This window comes from Teleopsis dalmanni, chromosome X (assembly GCF_002237135.1).
Source record: "Teleopsis dalmanni isolate 2A chromosome X, ASM223713v2, whole genome shotgun sequence".
Lineage (NCBI taxonomy): Eukaryota > Metazoa > Arthropoda > Insecta > Diptera > Diopsidae > Teleopsis > Teleopsis dalmanni.
In genome coordinates, this window is record NC_051848.1 from 89824883 (window position 1) to 89843712 (window position 18830).

General features: G+C 30.2%; 2 protein-coding genes across 4 annotated transcripts; one reads left to right on the forward strand and one right to left on the reverse strand.

Moving 5' to 3' along the window:
- Positions 1-392: 392 nt before the first annotated feature.
- LOC119687645 (translocation protein SEC62) lies at positions 393-9970 on the forward strand. 3 transcript variants are annotated; one of them, XM_038102049.1, is made up of 4 exons: positions 393-573; positions 4917-5735; positions 5796-6052; positions 9702-9966. In XM_038102049.1, exons 1-4 carry the CDS (start codon positions 538-540, stop codon positions 9787-9789), a joined length of 1200 nt encoding a protein of 399 aa, XP_037957977.1. In that variant the 5' UTR covers positions 393-537; the 3' UTR covers positions 9790-9966. The 3 variants fall into 3 exon arrangements, with proteins under 3 accessions (XP_037957977.1, XP_037957978.1, XP_037957976.1); XM_038102050.1 differs by lacking the exon at positions 393-573 and adding an exon at positions 821-912 and having other exon boundaries at positions 9702-9967; XM_038102048.1 differs by lacking the exon at positions 393-573 and adding an exon at positions 2081-2412 and having other exon boundaries at positions 9702-9970.
- Positions 9971-11146: 1176 nt separating this feature from the next.
- On the reverse strand, positions 11147-14919 carry LOC119688686. The gene is made up of 8 exons (XM_038103353.1): positions 14771-14919; positions 14153-14346; positions 13569-13852; positions 13382-13500; positions 11930-12084; positions 11506-11568; positions 11353-11450; positions 11147-11272 (listed from the first exon to the last, which is right to left on the reverse strand). The coding sequence occupies exons 1-8, from the start codon at positions 14917-14919 to the stop codon at positions 11147-11149; spliced, it is 1188 nt and encodes a 395-aa protein (XP_037959281.1).
- Between the last annotated feature and the right edge of the window lie 3911 nt (positions 14920-18830).

The following is an 18830-nucleotide window of genomic DNA, read 5'->3' on the forward strand; positions in this document are numbered from 1 at the left end:
AAGTAACGGATTTTTAATGTCAAAAACCAAATCAAAACAACAAAATTTAAGTAGGAACCGGGTGGGTAAAATATAACGCGCCATTGCGTAGCATTAGGTTTTTTGTTTTTGTACTGCGTGATGATTTCACCTCATAACACAAAATTTTGAATATTTGATTAATCCAGTATAACTTTCATTTTCTTTTCTTTATCTTCTTTGCTTTATGACAAAAGTAATTCTTATTGATTTTCTTTTCAGATACGGGAAAGCAAAATGGTAAACTCAATTACCTTTTTGCACAACTTTAAGCGCATAAATTGCAACATCTACTAATGTATGTTGACATATTTGGATTACTGAATTGATCTGTCAAAATGAGTGTAGACTCGTCTCTCTTTTACGTATGAAAATTTCAAAAATAAATTGTACTGTAAAACAGTGGGTGAAGTAAAGCAGAACAATATATACTCATTTTTCGTTTCGACTTTGCGGTGAGAGGATAGTTTTGGGAAATTTAAGTTGTTTTTGAACGTGTAAAATAAGTTGTGATTTGAGATGTCTGAAAAAAAACGTTCGAGACGTCGTAAAGACGTAAGTGTATAAAGCAAAAATATAATTGTTACTTTCAATTTAGTAATTAATTTTTCTGCAGATATTAAAATTTATATGAAGTAAGACTCCACAAAAAAATTTGCTAAAAAATGATTAAAACAGAAAGAATAAAATATATAAAGGAATATTTTCGATCTCTTTTGTGCAAATAATATGTGGCGTATTGTGACACATAAGCTACATTGAATTTACCTCTTGGAAAATATGTAATTTGCAGTTATAATTTTTTATTTGTTGTTTATATAAAGTTTTACTAGTGTTTTGTCTAGTACTTACATATCATAAGCTATGTGGAGTTATTATTGATTTAAATATAAGGTACGGTTAATCGCAATATACCGAAATGAGTATGCAACAAATGTTTTTTACACCTACTAATAACCTTTCTCATGAATTTTTTGTAATCTACCGGTAAATTATATTGTGCTGTATATATATAACAAATTTGTTGTTATCTATACTATAATATTGTCTTCGCTTATCGTAGTAATTATTTTTTTTGAAGATTCGCAAATATCTCAAAATTTTTTAAAACATATATGTATATAAAAATATACATACGTATTAAATTTAATAATCTAAGAGGAATAAAAAAGATTTTAAAATGCGGAAAGACTTTGAAATCTATTAAAGTGATAATACAATAGTTAATCAATTTGGGTATAAACTAAGCGCACATAAATTTGTACTTGAAAGCAGTATTGGCAGGTAGAGAAATGTGGTGACTTCTTATCTCCAGTCAATAAATGCTCTTGGAACTTAATAAATTAAATTAATTAATACCATGTAGTCTATAAAAATATATATAATCTATTTGATTTCAGATGGTTTTAAATATATGTGTAAAGTATTTATAAAACACAAAATAATACATATATGTTTATGTGCGTATAGTTTTTTTGAAATACACGGAAATTACGTTATTACGATTAAATGGAATTTCCTTATTGTATCCAAACTGTACAATAATAGTTAATAAAACTGTTGATATTTATTATGCTGCTCATAAATATATACGCACATGTATGAGAAACTTGAGAAAATATTTACAAAAAATTTAGGTTAATGAATAAAAATAAGAAATTAGAAAACTGGTTTCTTCGTTGCTCCAAAAACTAAAAAAAAGAATGAAATTTCTTTTCTTTATACGAAGTATGCGCCAATTCTGTTTTAAACTGCGATATGTATGCCTCTAACTATAAATATTTAAAGTCACACGAATTCGAACATTTACACACAAATTCACCTGCATTGCAGGTCCCAATTCCGAGTTGTTTACATATTCAGCTGAATACGTTTTTCTTAAAAAATAAATACATATGCATACACACATGCATACATACATATATTGGAAGGCTTCTAAAACTGTTCTTCTTTTATCCCACCTATCTGTTGCGCACTTCGCCAGCTGTTTTCGTTAATATTGTGCGGAGCTGCGATCACTAAACCACATCATGCAGTTGCGCTGGCACTTGTTTTGTTTTTAAATTTTCTTGCAGTTGTAGTTGTAGTGGTAACGACGTTTAGTGTTGTTGTTATTGGGGAAACTTTCTATGCGATGTGTAATGATGAATCAGTAAAAACTTTCTAGGCTTAAAACTCAGTTGTGGTCGCTTGATGCGCTAATCAGTACCGAAAGCGCTTCTTGTTTTTCTTAAAAACAGATTTCTATTTTTGAAAAAATATATAATTTTATATAATTAGTGTTTAAATTTATTTATATATTTCTATATAATGGACTTTGAAGAGCGATCTGATGAAGTTTGTGGTACGAAACCGGAAGAAGAAGAAGATGACTGCGAATGTGATGATGGCGAGGTTATTATTTTTATAGTAGCAAAGATCATCAGTTATATATATATTTGTTTTTACTGAACGCGATTTTGAATATATATATATATATATATATGTATATATCTTTTATTACCAAAGAGCGCTGTTCCATATTAAGTAACCAAAAATTTTTGTGTGGTGTGTTGGCAAGACAGACAATAAAAGTGTATATGGCTTAAGTCTGACGTGGATTTTATTGTTGTTTGTCCGTATATTTATTTTGTATTTTAAATACTTCAAATTGAACAATCTGATAATATATATTCATATAGATGCATACATACATATATATATATATATATATATAAATATTTTTTATTAAATATGAATATATATATATTTATATAGAATTAAAAAATGCGCTTTAATCTGCAGTGAATGGTGTAAATGAAAATATTTTAAGGAAATTCAAATTAATAAAATACAGTGAAAACTTTTTTAAGTGGACACAAACGGAATTAGGAATTCTAGTCAGTTTTGGAGAATTTTATCTTTAAAAAATCACATTTTGTATAAAAAACAAAAACAATAAAAACATAAAAGAAATACATGATGGGTTAGAACGAATATATGGGTTAGGATGTTGATTGGCAATGGTTATGTGAGAGGGGAAAGGCGATTATTAGCAAGTGAGATTGGATTGGGTGATATGCTCGTCATACTGAAAATGGACATACTGTCCATTCATAAAAGTGCCCGTTTGACAAAACTTTCACTGTATATAAATGTGGAGGGTATTTTGTTCTAAAGCGCGTCAACGTAGAGAGACGTTTTCTTAGTTGTACAGGGTTCATTTTCAATGTTTACGGAAACACATGTTCTTAAAAAAAGTTTATAAACAAAATTTTAACTTTCAAAATTCTACGTTCGTATTTCAGAATTTAGTTCATAATATACTCTTTATTTTAATGTCTAATATGCGTTTGTTTTTAAATGAGTTCCAAAATTATGCCGGTTCATATTAGAGGACGATAGCGTTGCGTAATGGATAAAAAACTCTTACACAAAATAAATTTCTATGATAAAATTGTTTTTGATACATAAAAACTATTCCAACAAATTTGATAAAGAATTATCGAATATATGTTAGTTCTTTAACTAACTTTATACTTAATACAAAGATAAGTAACAAATTAAAAAATGCTTGATGAAAGGTGGTGTCTGACTCAACTATTTGGATTAACTGTTTTTGAGATGTACAGGTCTGTTTTCGTTATCGGAATAGCTGTTTCTGAAAACGTTAATCACAAGAATTTTTGCGGATTGATTTTATTTAACTTCACGCTTAGATATGGTATTAATATTTTTCTTTTTTTTTTTGTTATTCTTTTTTAATGCAAACCACACTTGCTTACTTCTTCGCCTCTACTGCGTGTGCGCTTTCTCCAGTTTCGTTCATCAAGTGCGATAAGTGGTTCTCCAATCAGATCACTCTATCAGCGGCACGGTCTACCACTACGCCTGCTTTCTTTAATTAAGGTTTCAAATACCTGTTCCGTTGGAATGGATTTGCCATTCACTCTCACGACATGACCAATCCATCGAAACCACTGGATGTTACTTCGATTAATTATATCAATGTCGTAATAAAGCTCATATAGCTCGTGGTTCATTCGGATGCGATAGTTGTCGCCAACTTGTCGAGCAATGAATATCTTACGACGTTCTTTGTAAGAAGTGAAAACAAAAAGGAAACCATAATCAATACGGAGGTGATAGTCGTCGCCAACTCGTATAGCACTAAAGATCTTACGACTTTCTTAGCAAAAAGTGGTAAAAGAGCAAACCATAATTAATACGCACTTCGTAATTAAAACACGAAATCGTACGATATTCCTGGCGTTTATGATTTGTAAAATTAAATGAAATCTGGAACATACCTGATAGTGATTCATATGACAACACGTTTCTGCCCTGAACTCAGTTGAGTTCAGGATATAGCCATATGCAAAACAGTTACTTGTCACGCATAAATGCGGTAACTTTCAATGTGTGCTCTAACTGCAGATTAATCCTACACATAAATTTGAGTCCAATCGGTTTTTGGAATCAAAATTTAAATTCCATCTATCCCTATATCCATTCTTACTTCTAAATAATACATCTACCCCTCACTTCTCACACTAACATAACCTATTATCATCGTAATTCATACGTCTTTGTAATTCTTTTTATGTTACCTGCTTTATATAACAATAACATGTTAATTTTGGTTAGTTTTCTTTTTTTGCATCCTATAACTGTGTTAATATTCAAAATGGACTTAGCGGTGTCATGCGTTTTTTGTTTACAGAAGCAAGAAAGTCCATCCAAAAAGTGAAAAAACTTTAAAATGAAATGTTTCGTATATTGATGAAATAAAGAAAAACCGTGGCTATTTCAGTTAGTTGGTTTACTTTACTATTTATTTCAGTTTTATTAAATATTAAAAACAAATAAACAAATAAACAAATAAACAAATTAAAACATTGTTTTCCTTTATCGTTTAGGAATATACAGGGCCTGGAGAACATGAAGCCGAAAAACCATCTAAAGACGAATATAGTGTTGCAAAATGGATGAAAAAGAATGTGAAAACGAAGAGAACGAAATTTTTAAGTCACAATGTGGAATATTTCACTTCTAATAAGGCAATTGATGCCTTATTAAAATCAAAATTCGCTCAGGGTACTGGTGCGATTTTCCAAACTCGAGAACAAATCATTGATTTCTTGGATGTTATGTTAGAACACAAATTTTACCATCGTGCTAAAAAAGTTCTTATAACATTGGATGATAAACGGGTCGTTAACAAATCTACAAAGAAGGACAAAGAAGAGAGAAAAGATGATAAATTGAATAAAAAAGAAAAAGATGAAAAAAGAGATACGACCGAAGAAGCTGAAGTTGAGGGCAACGGTATAAACGGAGCAGATGATGCAGGTAGTGGTAGTGATAAAAAAGAGAAACGTAAACGGAAAGTACGTCTTGATATGCACCCAGAACAGATATTTGTAGATGGTTCTGAGGCATACGTTTGGATATATGATCCTATACCATTACATTACTGGATATATGGTTTAATTTTATTGCTTGGTGCTATAGGCATTTGTATGTTCCCATTATGGCCACCAATGCTTCGTAAAGGCGTTTATTATTTATCAATAGCTGCTGCTGGTTTTCTTGTCTTTATATTGGCTTTAACTGTCATCCGTTTAATAATCTTTTCAATTGTTTGGGGTCTTACTGGCGGCAAATTGCATTTTTGGATTTTCCCCAATTTAACAGAGGATGTAGGATTCTTTGCTTCCTTTTGGCCTTTATATGAGGTAATTGCTAAATATAATTATTGCTAAACAAATAATAATAATAATTATATATTATTTTAGAGCAAATACACTAACAATATAGATAAAAAGAACGATAAACGTTCGAAAAGTAAGTCTAAGAAAAAAGACAAGGATAGTGATGCTGAAGATGATATTTCATTATGCTCAACCTCACTAGAGCCGGAGAAAATAGAAGAAATCAAAGAGCATGATGCTGAAATTGATCTGAGGCAACGTAAAGTAGCGGCTGGAAAACGCGAAACAGATAGTAGTGGTGAAGATAACAATGACTTCCCACAGGAATCAGATGGCAAATGGTGAGGTGTAACACATGATTTTTACTGTTAATGCTTTTATCCTTATTGTCGTTGCGTCCTACTCAATTGCGTGTACATATGTATTTATAGCTTTTAACAATATTAACATTGTCTTTTATTTTTTGGTTATATCGTATGCTACTTTTATTTTCATATTGTTAAAATCAATCAACTTGGAACTTTTTACTTTAATTGTTTGAACATTTTTATTTTTTATTTAATTACAATTTTTAAAATAAATCAAATAAACTAACAAAAATTTACTTGAATTGCTTTTCACTAAACTCGCAATTTTTACATTGGAAATTTTTAGATGGGTTTCGGTGATTTATGGTATATAATTTATAGTGGATTTTTATTTATGGTATATAAACTTATTTATACAAAATAATTTAGCTATTATGCCTCTGTTTTAGTATAAGCTTGATTTTCTATAACTGCTTAAATATGAGTACACGTTTATATATTTGCATTTCAAAAGTATATATCACTATTCCATTCAATGCCTGTTTTCGTCTCTAACGGCATAGCGTATTTAGAAGAGAATTTATTACATTAAATATATATGAATTATTGTATTTCTGATAAGATATTTGAATCATCATAAGCATAAAGAATAAGATCATGCGATCTTAAATGTAAGAGCACTTACTAAATGCCTAAGCGAAAGAAATGTATGTATAGATATGCCTGCAAAAATTAATTAAAAAATATAAAATTTAAAAAATATTTAAATTACTATTATAAGAATCAGTTCTAGTGCATAGTGCAAACTGCATTTTAATCTTAGCACTAATTTCTTTCTAATCCGTATAATATATATAAATATTTTTGTTTTCATCTTGTCCTTGTTATTTTATGTATATCGTTTTCATACACGGATCCATTTGATTTGTTATGTCGTCCCATAAAGAATATATGAAGCTTATAAAATAGATATTGTGATTATAATTAATATTGATTCATTTTTAAAATTCTTTTCATTTCAATTCTCAGTTAAGTTAATTTTCCATAAAAAGAACGATTTCGACATAGTAATTTTAAATGTTACTATATATTAAATTACATTCTTTATTATTGTAAAAGAATGATAAGTTACCGACCATTTTTCAGATCGTTGAAAAATACACATAAATCAAATGTGTAGTTTATGAGTTTAAGTCATTAAGTCTTCTCTAAGTCATTCTGGGCCAATCACGGTTTTGTCTGCCTATTGAATTTCAGTGCAATGCTGCATGTATTTTATCGATAATCAGAATATATTTTATAAGCAATCGTATTCTTTCTTCATGCAGTCGTTTCCATTAGGATGTAGCATTCGGTGGTAAATGGTTCAAGGCAACCAGATTTTTGAGTTTGCCAAAGTTATATGTTAAACAATGTTTGTACTTTATATTAGATTGCACCGGTTAAAAATCTTGTTTCAGATTCATACAATAGTAAAAACTAGACATACCATACATAATGATAATTTTAATTTCTGTGGATATTTGTATTCCGACAGCTTTCCATAGAGTATTAAGGTATGGAAACGAACTTTCTGTCTTCCGCAACGTGTTGATAACTGCAGATGTTGTATCACTACCAGACAAAACGGTATTGTCTTAGTATTGAAATTATTCGCCATACTCTATAAAATCTACTTTAATAATGAAAGGCTAAATGTTATTGTCATTAATTCTTTGAGACTTAGTTTTAGTGATGATTATTCTAGTTCCTAGTTTTTTACATTCAAATCAGTGTTTGTAGGTCATCAGCATTTCGTAAGTCATCATTATGTTTTACACTCCAGTCGTTTCTAGATCAATGATTATCAAGCGTTGTGAGGACGCTATCCAATGCACTAATAAAGAGGATAGGTGGGAATGCACATCCTTACAGGTAGCTTCAACGTAATTGCATTTTATTATTTTAATTTGTCATATGGATTAGAAAGCGTTCTATAAGTGATTAAGCACATCGAATGTTTACTGGAAGTCCAAGAAGGTAAACACAGATGGGTTTTAAATTCAAAACGTAATATTAATATGATCAATACAAGACTATTCAAATCTATATTACTTAGATCGAATTAGGTTATGTAGAGGTTCTGCAATACTTGATAACACTATTTTTGCAAGTATTTAGGTCGGAAATTTTCTTAAAGTATTCTTCCTTTCGTCTTTTCATGCTGTTTTTTTTCTCCTAGTGAAGCATAGATCCTCAACGATTGCTCCAGGAGTAACAATTTGATTCCACGAGTACTCTGCATCTATAAGCTCCTGGTTCACGGTTCTACGCCATGTCTTCATTCTTCTTCAGTATTATTCTTCATTTGTTCATGAATACTTGGATGTGTGATGGAATAGAAGTCGTGTTTTCCACGGTTCGCATTCGTAGAACAATGTTGACTTGATGTTCGAGTTAAATATTTAAAGCTTAGTACGGGTACTTATCTGGTTAGACTTCCACACATTGTTTAACTGTTCGAATGCTGACTTGGCTTTGTGCTATCAAGCGGAAACGTCTTCTTCAGTACCACTTTTATTCATGATGATGCCGATCAAATATGGAAATGACTTTACGTGCTCAACTGCGTCATTACCAATTCTAATGGGTGGAGAATCCGGGATAGTGTATCCGCTGCATATTACTTTTGTTTTTTCATGACTTATGTACAGGTCGGCATGGGATGTACAGTAACTAAGCGTGTCAATTTTGTTTTGTAACACAGAACTTTTATGACTTTGAAGACAGGCGTCGTCTCTATATACTCAACATCACCAAGTTTGCTAAAGGGTGTTCATTGTATTCTGACGCTATCAGTTACTGTAGAACGCATGATGTCATCTAGTATCAATATAAAGAGTATTAGGGACAGTATAAAACCTTGTTTTACGCCCGTATTGACCCCAAAGAATTCGTTGTACAATGCTTTTATTATGTTTAAAAGTTTAACAAGGACACTTCGCATCATAGGAACTCTCTGTTTAAGCTGTTAAAAGCTTTGTTGTGGTCAATGAAAACATCGTACACTGACGTCCTTAACTCATTACATTGCTTGAAAATAATACGGATAATGGTAATTAGATCAATACAGATACGGTTTGGTCGAAAGCTGTATTGATTTTCACGAAGAAATCAATATTAAAGCTTCTAATGGGAGTTTATGATTACCTGACTTTAACGAGAGTATTACCGCGCAGATTTTTTCCGTAGGAGATTGGGCGATAAGGGGGATGAGAAATGGGTCTGAAGTTGGTAACTATCTATTCGATTAATGTGTTTTTATGCGGCGATGTGATCAAGTTCTCTTACCAAGTTTGGTTTGAATACTTTTAATGAGATTCTGTAAATGTTATAAGATCTTAAAATAAATTAAATTTGCTGACATTGAAGAAAATTTTATGATAAGGTAGCTTTGATATGGGGTCAAGATTTTATAATGTTAGATAAGGGTTTTGCAGAAATCCCATATTTTATATATAACAAATTAACAAATATTATCAAAATAGCTTCAAAATTCATTTCAATTATACCATTTTATTCTTAAATTGTTGATATGAAGTACGTAGTGCTATACATAACTAACATACCATGGCACCACAAAGAGTTTTAAAAACTTTTATATAAAATTTATTATATACAGCTTTACTTTACTAATTTTCAGCTCTGGAAGTGCTTCGGATTCGGAATCAGAAATATCTGGCAAAGACTATGAAATAATTAGTACGAATGAAGTGCAAAACGTTAATTGATAAGTAAGTGAGAAAAAGTCTATGTTGAAAAAAGGAAATATAATATAAGAGTAGCTTAATAATTTAACAAAAAAATTAAAATTTTACAAAACTGAATTTTTATTTATATATACATATATATATCTCTATACTTAGAACAATAGCATTTGAATAATTATCACACAAATATTCAGTTTAGCATTTTTTGGTGTTTATGACACAAATCAAAACAATTACTAAATTGAAGTAACATATACAGACATGAACTTAAATATGTTGATTAAAATAATTATTGTTAATTATTAATTAATAAGATTTTATATAAGAGGAAGTTGACTATAATATTGCATTTTTAACATAAACTCAACCATTTTTAATTTGAAATGTAATTCAATATGCGAAGCTTTAAAACGTTTGTTTTAATATTAAGCTTAGAACTGGAGATTGACCCTGCGATCATACTAGCAAGTTTTTGGCAAGTCCCAACTGCATTGCTGTCACGGTTTTGTTTACACCTACAAATATTTCAATTTTGCCAATAAGTTCAATTAAAATTTAATTTAAAAAATTGCAATAACTTTTTGGGAAATTCGAAAAACGTATGTGGATAAGTGGAAAAATAAAAGCAAAATAGTTTGAAGTTGTGAAAAACTTGATAGTCTAGAAATTCGGTAAGAAGAAGAAAAGTTATTTGTTTAATGAAATTTCGTTTTTTGTTGTATGAAATAATTTTCTTTTCAAATTTTAACAAACATTAAACATTTTTCAGCATTTTTAAATTATGCTTACAATTTTCCACTAAATTAAATATAAAAAATGATATATATTTATTTGTGATTTTTAACTCAACTTCTGAAAAATTTTAAGTTTAATTAGACTATTTAGCATAATTACAGACGAAGAAAAATATTTTTATATAATTTGATATTATAAACCTTTGTCTATATTTGTATTTAAATATAAAAAAATTTCAATTTTTATTTATTGAGTTTATAATAAAAAAACATTAGTGCAAACAAAAACAACACACGTATCAGTGTACAGATATATTACTTTTAAAAATTGTTTTTATTATTAGTTATATGAATAAACATAAGTTGATAATTAATTATGGAATGAGAAATTTATTTTGTTGGTAGAGAAGGTTTCAATACTTCTGTGTGTGTGCCAAATTTCCTTGGGTGTCGAAGAAGTGCATAAAATTATATTTTATAGCCAAATATATACCACATCATACGTAAAGAAAAGTAATAAAGTATTTCTATGGCACCCATCACACTCAGGCCAAGTAGCAATCCAACGGTACTACCAATAGATACTAAAATTTTTGTTTCATCAAAACAATTGCGTATACATATATAAAAAGGATAGAAAGAAATCAAGTTTTACCTAACAAATTAGTGAATGTAAATATAAGTTGACGTTTTAGGCGCATTTGTGGTCTTTGGAAAAGACTAACAATTATACTGTTGCCGCCTAAAATACTGCCGGAGTCGCTCATCACCTGCAAATATTACAAGAATCGTAAATATAAAGAATTACATACATATATTATTAACTTACAAAGAGGCTCCTTTGTTTTACAATAGCATCAAGGCAATTTGGTAAGCAATAGCATGGATCCTGTTTCACAGTAACATTACTGCTATCTGTATCTTTGTTGTCAAGCTTAATAAACCATTCTGCGAAAGAGTTATCTTTGTTAACTTTACATTTTATATATCATATAGTACATACCTTCATGCATTGATAAGCATTCCTTAAGTTGTTTGTAGCTACAAACTGCTTTTGGATTTGCAACTAATTATATATAAGCTGGTAAAGTAAAATTTCAATGTATATGTACATATATAGTAGTGCTTCAAAATTTTCGAACATAACGATTTTCGAGCACCTCCAGTATACTTGAATTCGTACATTTAATGATCCAAAAATGTGACGTGATTTTATTGTTCTGAAACGTTCGAGCTGTTTCAAGATGTTCGAGTTGCTCGGCAGCGCATCTACTTAATGTTCGATTTTATATTCGAACATTACGCTTTGCCTCATTTCGAACACTTCGTCGTACTCCAACTTAGTGCTACTTTAGCATGCTCGAACTACTACTTCAGTTCGAAAATATTCGAGGCACTAGCAATTATGTATAATATCATATACTTACTTCGATTTGGATAAAAATGGGGTATACAGCCACATATCTTGTATACCAAATTAAGACGACATTCCTGTACACATAAATTTTTTGTGTATATCGGAAAATGTGTTAAGTTTGTTTCGTGCTGAAAACGACACTGTCTTTGATTGATGGTAGTACCTCTATAGAATATATGAATATGAAGTAAGTAATATGATTATCTTTAAAATATATAATTTATAACACATAAATTTGTAAAATTAAATCACTATCAACCTGCAGTTTAGATCTCATTGAACTTATTGCAATTAATTAGTATTTAAGAGACACAAAAAAGGACGAGCAAACTCCTTATTCTACCCAACACTGTTACACAATCCTCTCTCACTGCTTCTATATTAACCTTATCACCTTTGGATGTACTTGTTTTCAGGAATCATAGAGTTAAAATAATAAATAATATTGAACAAAAAAGACGATAGATTACTATCATCACTAGGTATTACATCTCGACCCTGGTGTTACCCGTATCAAGGAGTGTCCAGAATTGCGCTTTAAATATTTTCTGAAGTGTATTGTCCCAGAATGAATTGAAGGACTGTATGTATATATAATATATGTATGTTCAATATTAATGCAACAAAAATATAGTCGACACGAATTTTTATCTGAAGTAAATCTCTGGCTAAGGGTCTAACTCTAAGCATAAGTCTTGCATATTTTAACATAGAGATTTTAATGGGTGTTATAATATCACATTCATACTCGTATAATATACTACATGTCTTGCTTAAAATCGTCTTCTGATATCTTTTAAAGCAGATATGTGTAATATGGGCGGCGTCCATGTTTCACATGCATAGGAAAGAACTGATTTACAAGTAGATTGTGTAGCAGGTTCTGTCATTTCTGTTTCTTTGTCATATGTTAATATGTACGTTGAGCAGATAAACTTGTTTTTAATAATTTCTGGATTAATGTCATTGTTATCGTTAATGTATAGGATTTAACTATCTTGAACTTACTTTAATATTTCATAACAGGCAGTATCTTGATTTGATTGACATTTACTTATATATTCATTTCGTAGTTCACCTAACGTACGAGCCATTATAATAATATTATCGTGTATTTTCACACTTAGTAATTTGCGGGAATGTCTTTTTATTTTTTCGCCTTACTTTAGTCCTTTATGAATCATGAATTCGGATGACAGATTAATTTGGTTTTTTAACCAGCATATTAACTAGTTTTGTATTTGTAGTAGTTTTTATAACTATATAAGTACACAATTGGTGAACGGAAAAAAATAGAGATAGCGAAAGGAGGATTGCTAAGCAAGTTTAGGTGCTTGATGGATTGTTAAACCGTATATAATGAAGAATTATTTAATGTCATAAAGAAAGTACCAATTCCTTAATAGAAATTATACAATTGTACTTATTAAATCTATTGTGCTCATATCTTATGTGTACTTACGTATCAAAGTCTTCTTCGGTAATTATTTCTAAAGTTTCCATAAAATGATTACAAGCTTCTTCGGTGGTTCCTAAGCTTTTATCTACTTGCATCACTTCGTGAGGACTATGAATGTATGGCTAAAACATTATATATAAACTTATTAAATTTTTTAAAATTTTATTATTCATTAGCAAGTCAAATTAACCTCTATGGGTGTATTGAAGAAGCCCTTAAACGTATATGACATATCTTCGCTGAAATATCCACCTTTAATAACTTTAATTAGCTTTAAGTCTTTGTAATTGGTTTCAAATGGTTTGCCATAGAAAAAATAATACGATGAGTACTTTGGTTCCAAGTAAGTATTAGTTATATAGCAGAGACCATATTCAGTTAAGACTTGACGGGTATATATTATGTTACTACCTGCAGAACCGCGTATTTTCGTATCAATTATTGATAATTCTGATTTGTCTTTAAAAGTGTTATCTAAAGTTAGATTGAAAATAAGTTCAATATAATTTTCAGGTCGAATATTTAGTTTATCTAATATAATATCTATATTATTAGAGGCAAGTATTGCATTGAAGTTGCCGTAAGTTGAGTTTGCTAGTGATTCTAAAAATACAAATAAATCCTTATAATAATCTCCGGAAAGGTTTTTTTCTCTGAAAAAGAAAAAAATATAATATTTTATAAAAATCTGCAAGCAGATATCGGTTTGTAATCACAATCAATTAGTATTGCTTATTTTTTATTTGTGCAAATAGTATTGAATAGCTCACCGACAGTATGCATCATAAAGTCCTTTGTCTAAGCGCTTAATAGGACAAATTGTAGCGCCAGGCATTGACGTTATAAAATTATAGCTGTCACGTTCTAGACTTATAACAGTGCTTTTTCTGTTAAACCGATCAATGGATTGCAAGCTGAGTACAACAGTAAAGAAGATCGATACGATAATAAGTATAAACCACAAAATCCTGAAAAAATTAAAGTTTTTAATCACATTTGTGAATGTATAATGTGTCATGTAAATATTAACTGGGCTAAATGCAACTTTTATATTTATATTTTTTAAGTTCATAATTTAAATGAACGTCTTATGTTATAGAACTCCATATACATATGAGTAAATAACTAATCCGACACGAGTTATGATAAAGAATCAGTATAATACAATAAATAAATGTAAGGAACTTAGTAGCAGCTAGATATATGCTAGACTTATGCTCTATGAGTAACAATGAACAAATTTGTGTAGCTTTGTTGGAAAAATCAGCCGGTACCACTATTCACAGGACCATTAAAAAAGTGAGTGTTAGAAAAAATATTTTTAGCACTTTTTAAGATAATAAGATATTGACAACGTTGCGGATAGTTTTAATTAAATAAAATTTAACTTACTTTTCAATACTGGTTAATTGTTCCTTGACTAAATATGTTATTCCGTGAATGGCATTGTTGGTGAAGAATGTGTGCCATAATCCACCAATTGATGATGAAATGTTTTTTAATAATGGTCTCTTCGAAGACTTATTGCTCACGGTGGACATATTTCAAGCACTTAAATTGTTATGGTGTCTTTTATATGTTGTAAGTGGAATGAAAATCGAAATAAGAATAAATTCAAAACAATAACCAGCAACTCCCTTAAAAAGTGACACGGTAATTAATTGTTAACTAATAATAATATGAAGGCAAAGTCCAAAAACACGCAATTTGAATTCGTGGTAAAATATTTAGTGTGACTGCAGTCAACATTGCACATATTAGTACGTGTGACATAGGCGTAGCTAAAGGATTAAAGAAGAATAATCCCGCATAAAGTCAGAAATGCAAAAACAAAAAGAACGTCATCCCACTGTTTTACTGAAATTATCATTAAATACTGCACAATATCCTTGCTATTGATCCAGCATATCTATATGCTGGATCTATATACCACAGTCTTCTATATCGCCCTTGGCTACGCCCATGATATGTGATCTGAACTAACTAAACTTAAATTTATTCCATTGACAAGAAAAGAATTAGAAAGTTATCAGAAAGTAGTATATTTTACAAATTATTATACGCTTTAGATATTGTATTTAGACTGGCCGGCTGACTAAAAAGTTAATTTGAGAGTTAGTAGATTATTTTTTGTTTTAGTAGATTTTTGAAAACGTTTCGTAAAAAGGTAATCATTGAAATTTTTTTTAATATATTATTTTTATTATTAATTTATATATTAAAGTATTCTTATTTAAGTATTAAGACTTTGGCCAACACAAGAAGAAAGTTGGATTATGTAATGACGGTGGTTATAGATCCATTCACCCATTATGCTTTCGTCGCATAAGCGATGGGCGGTAATAAAGCAGATGTTATGCAGGTTTTTCACGCAAAAAAGTAATAATACTATATATGTATATAAGTTAATAATTAATTTAAAAAATGATTTTTTATAAAAACGTGGTATTTTATTATCTCGTATTCAAATAATCTTAGACGAACGTGTTTCGTCGATTCATAAGCCCAAGTAATTGCCGAGTTAAGAGCTACGAAGGCCAAACGGGACTATTCCAGATGAACGGGTTGATGTTCCATTTGGAAGCAATCAGGCGATCGAATAATATCGCAAGATTATGCCGTTACTGAAACTAAGCGCAAGGGTCGTATTAAATTTTTTTTTTTTTTTTTTTCTTTTTCAAGAGAACGCGAGTGTTAACTTATAGATTTTATTCTTTTCACAAACTCATGAAAATGATCTAGAAAATTTGCTTTGATCTTTATAATGTATTGAAAGAGACAATAATTGATTCATTCCTGCATCAACACAAATTTGTGATGAATGTTGTGATAATACTTGTAAGCTAGTAGTTCAGCCATATATGATAGTCGTTTCTCAATCGTTCATCGGGAGCGACCTATCGGTGCAAATAAATTTTTATATCCATACTTAAAAAATTTTTGTAAATACAGTATGAGGAGTTTATTTAAACCAGAAGCTTAAACAATATTTTTTCTTTTTTAATTTAATTTTAAAAATCAAAATATTTTAGTTGAGTTAAGGCTTGAACCTGCTTAAGTATTACAACTATAGTTCTATATATTCTTATATATATATCAACTTCGTATATTGTAACACATCTGTGAATAAGACGTGTGACTGACTAAGAAAAACAAATTTTTATGCCAAAAATCGAATTTATTCATCAATATAATCTCCTTCAAGGGGAATACATTCATTCCAATTCATTCTCTGACTTCTCGATGCCGTGCTTGTAGAAGGATTTGTCTTTTAACTCAAAATATGTTTCAGTTGCAGCAATTACATCTTCATTTGAAATGAATTTCTCACCGGCGAGCATTTATTTGAGATCAGCGAATAGCCAGTAGTTGCTAGGGGCCAGATCTGGACTAGACGGCCGATGAGGAAGCAATTCGAAGTATATTTCGTACAATTTTACCATCGTTTTTATTGACTTGTGACATGGTGTATTGTCTTGGTAAAACAAAATTTTTTTCTTCGTCATACGCGATCGTTTTTTCACAATTTTTGCTTTCAAACGATCCAGTAATGCCGTGTAGTAGTTAATATTGTTGGTTTTTTCCTTTTCGAAATAGTCAATGAAGATTATACCATGTGCATCCCAAAATACTGAAGCCATAACCTTCCCAGCTGACTGTTGTGGCTTTGGACGCTTCGGACGTGGTTCACCGGCTGTAGTCCGCTCAGATGATGATCGTTTTGATTCCGGAGTGAAGTGATGGATCCATGGTTCATCCATTGTCACATATCGACGCAAAAAATCTGATTTATTATATAAACACTGCTCTGAATCATCAACACGTTGTTGTTTTTGATCGACTGTGAGTAAACGCGGCACCCACTTTGAAAAGAGCTTTCTCATGGTCAAATGTTCATGCATAATTGTAAACACACTGCCTTTTGATATCTTTACGGTGTCACCTATCTCATGCAATTTCAATTTACGATCAGATATACCCAAATTTCTGGACTTTTTTGATGTTGTTTGGAGTAACCACCTCAATTGGACGACCAGAACGTTCACCATCATCGGTGTCTGTACGACCACGTTTAAATTTAGCATATCAATAAAAAATGGTTCTTTTCGATGGAGCAGAGTCCGGATACTACTTTTGAAGCCATTGCTGAGCTTGTACAATATTTTTTTTCCATCAAAAAGCCATGATAAATTTATTATAATATAAAAGCTTTTAGTATTATTCTTTTAATCGCTTTGTAATCAAACACTAGCCAAGATCTTGCTAATTTATTGATTTTTCGGAAGGGTGCGTAGGCTTTTAGAATAAAATAAATTGTCAACCAGTAAAGTAAATGTCGCTTGTCTATGAACTCTATTACTTATTTCCCACAACTGTAAAGCTATATGTTTGTATTCTATAGAATTTTTGTTGAAAACCCGTAGTAATATGAGGGGTGCCTTTTAAGTCCTGCTCCTAACAATGAAAATACAATGATTAATCAGTGAAAATGGTTTCATTGTTGTTTGAAGTATTCTTCATGATCAATAAATTTTTGCATTCGATTATACCAATTTGCGAAAAAGTTTTGTCACTCTGAATTGGTAGCTCCAAAACCAAGGTTTTAAGTGTCTCAACGGGGTGTTTGTTCAAGTAGTACAATTATGACATGATCGGTTTTTCTGAAAAAACATGCTGTCTTTTTGACAGTTAAATGTATATGTAAAATTAAATATATGCTGCTCCCATTAATTCCTGATGACGCCTCTATCTCCCGTTATGTAACATGCTGATCCATCTCAATCATTTGAGATGGAGCACTACATTGATGTTTCATTGTACAGCATAGATGACCATGCTCGAACTCATTAAACAGGATGTCGTATTTCATCACCAAATGTCGAACTTAGTTGATTGATGTATTCTTTCTGGTTAATCGGGCCGAAAATCATAAAAAATTACCACACGAAAATGTTTATTATTTATTTTTATTTTTTTGTAGAGTTTTCGTAAACTAAAACGTTCATTCACGCTAGAGAGCTAGAAAAATTATTCTAGAAAATGTCAAACTTTCGAACAGAAATGCCAAAATTCACCTGGCTATACTTAAAGTTGTCTAGGCGCAAGTCTTAAAAGGTGGCCTACGTATGAATATCAATTTATTTAGAATAAGTAAGATTTATTGTAGGGTGCAAAAATGGTTGGATACTTGGATTTAAAAATGATTTCCACATGCGTGTTTAATGTCAATTTATTAATATTAAATTTTTATGTACAGCTTAAAAGGAAAACAACTAGCAGTTTATTATATATATATAGTAAAAACAATTGTATGGAATTGAAGTAAAATGCTTCTCTTTATTATATATATATAAATAGTACAGATTAGCAATTTTTGATAATGCATTTATTTGTAAGGTGTGAATTTAAACATAAAAGCATATTTATTCATTTTGTTATATATAAGGTTTAT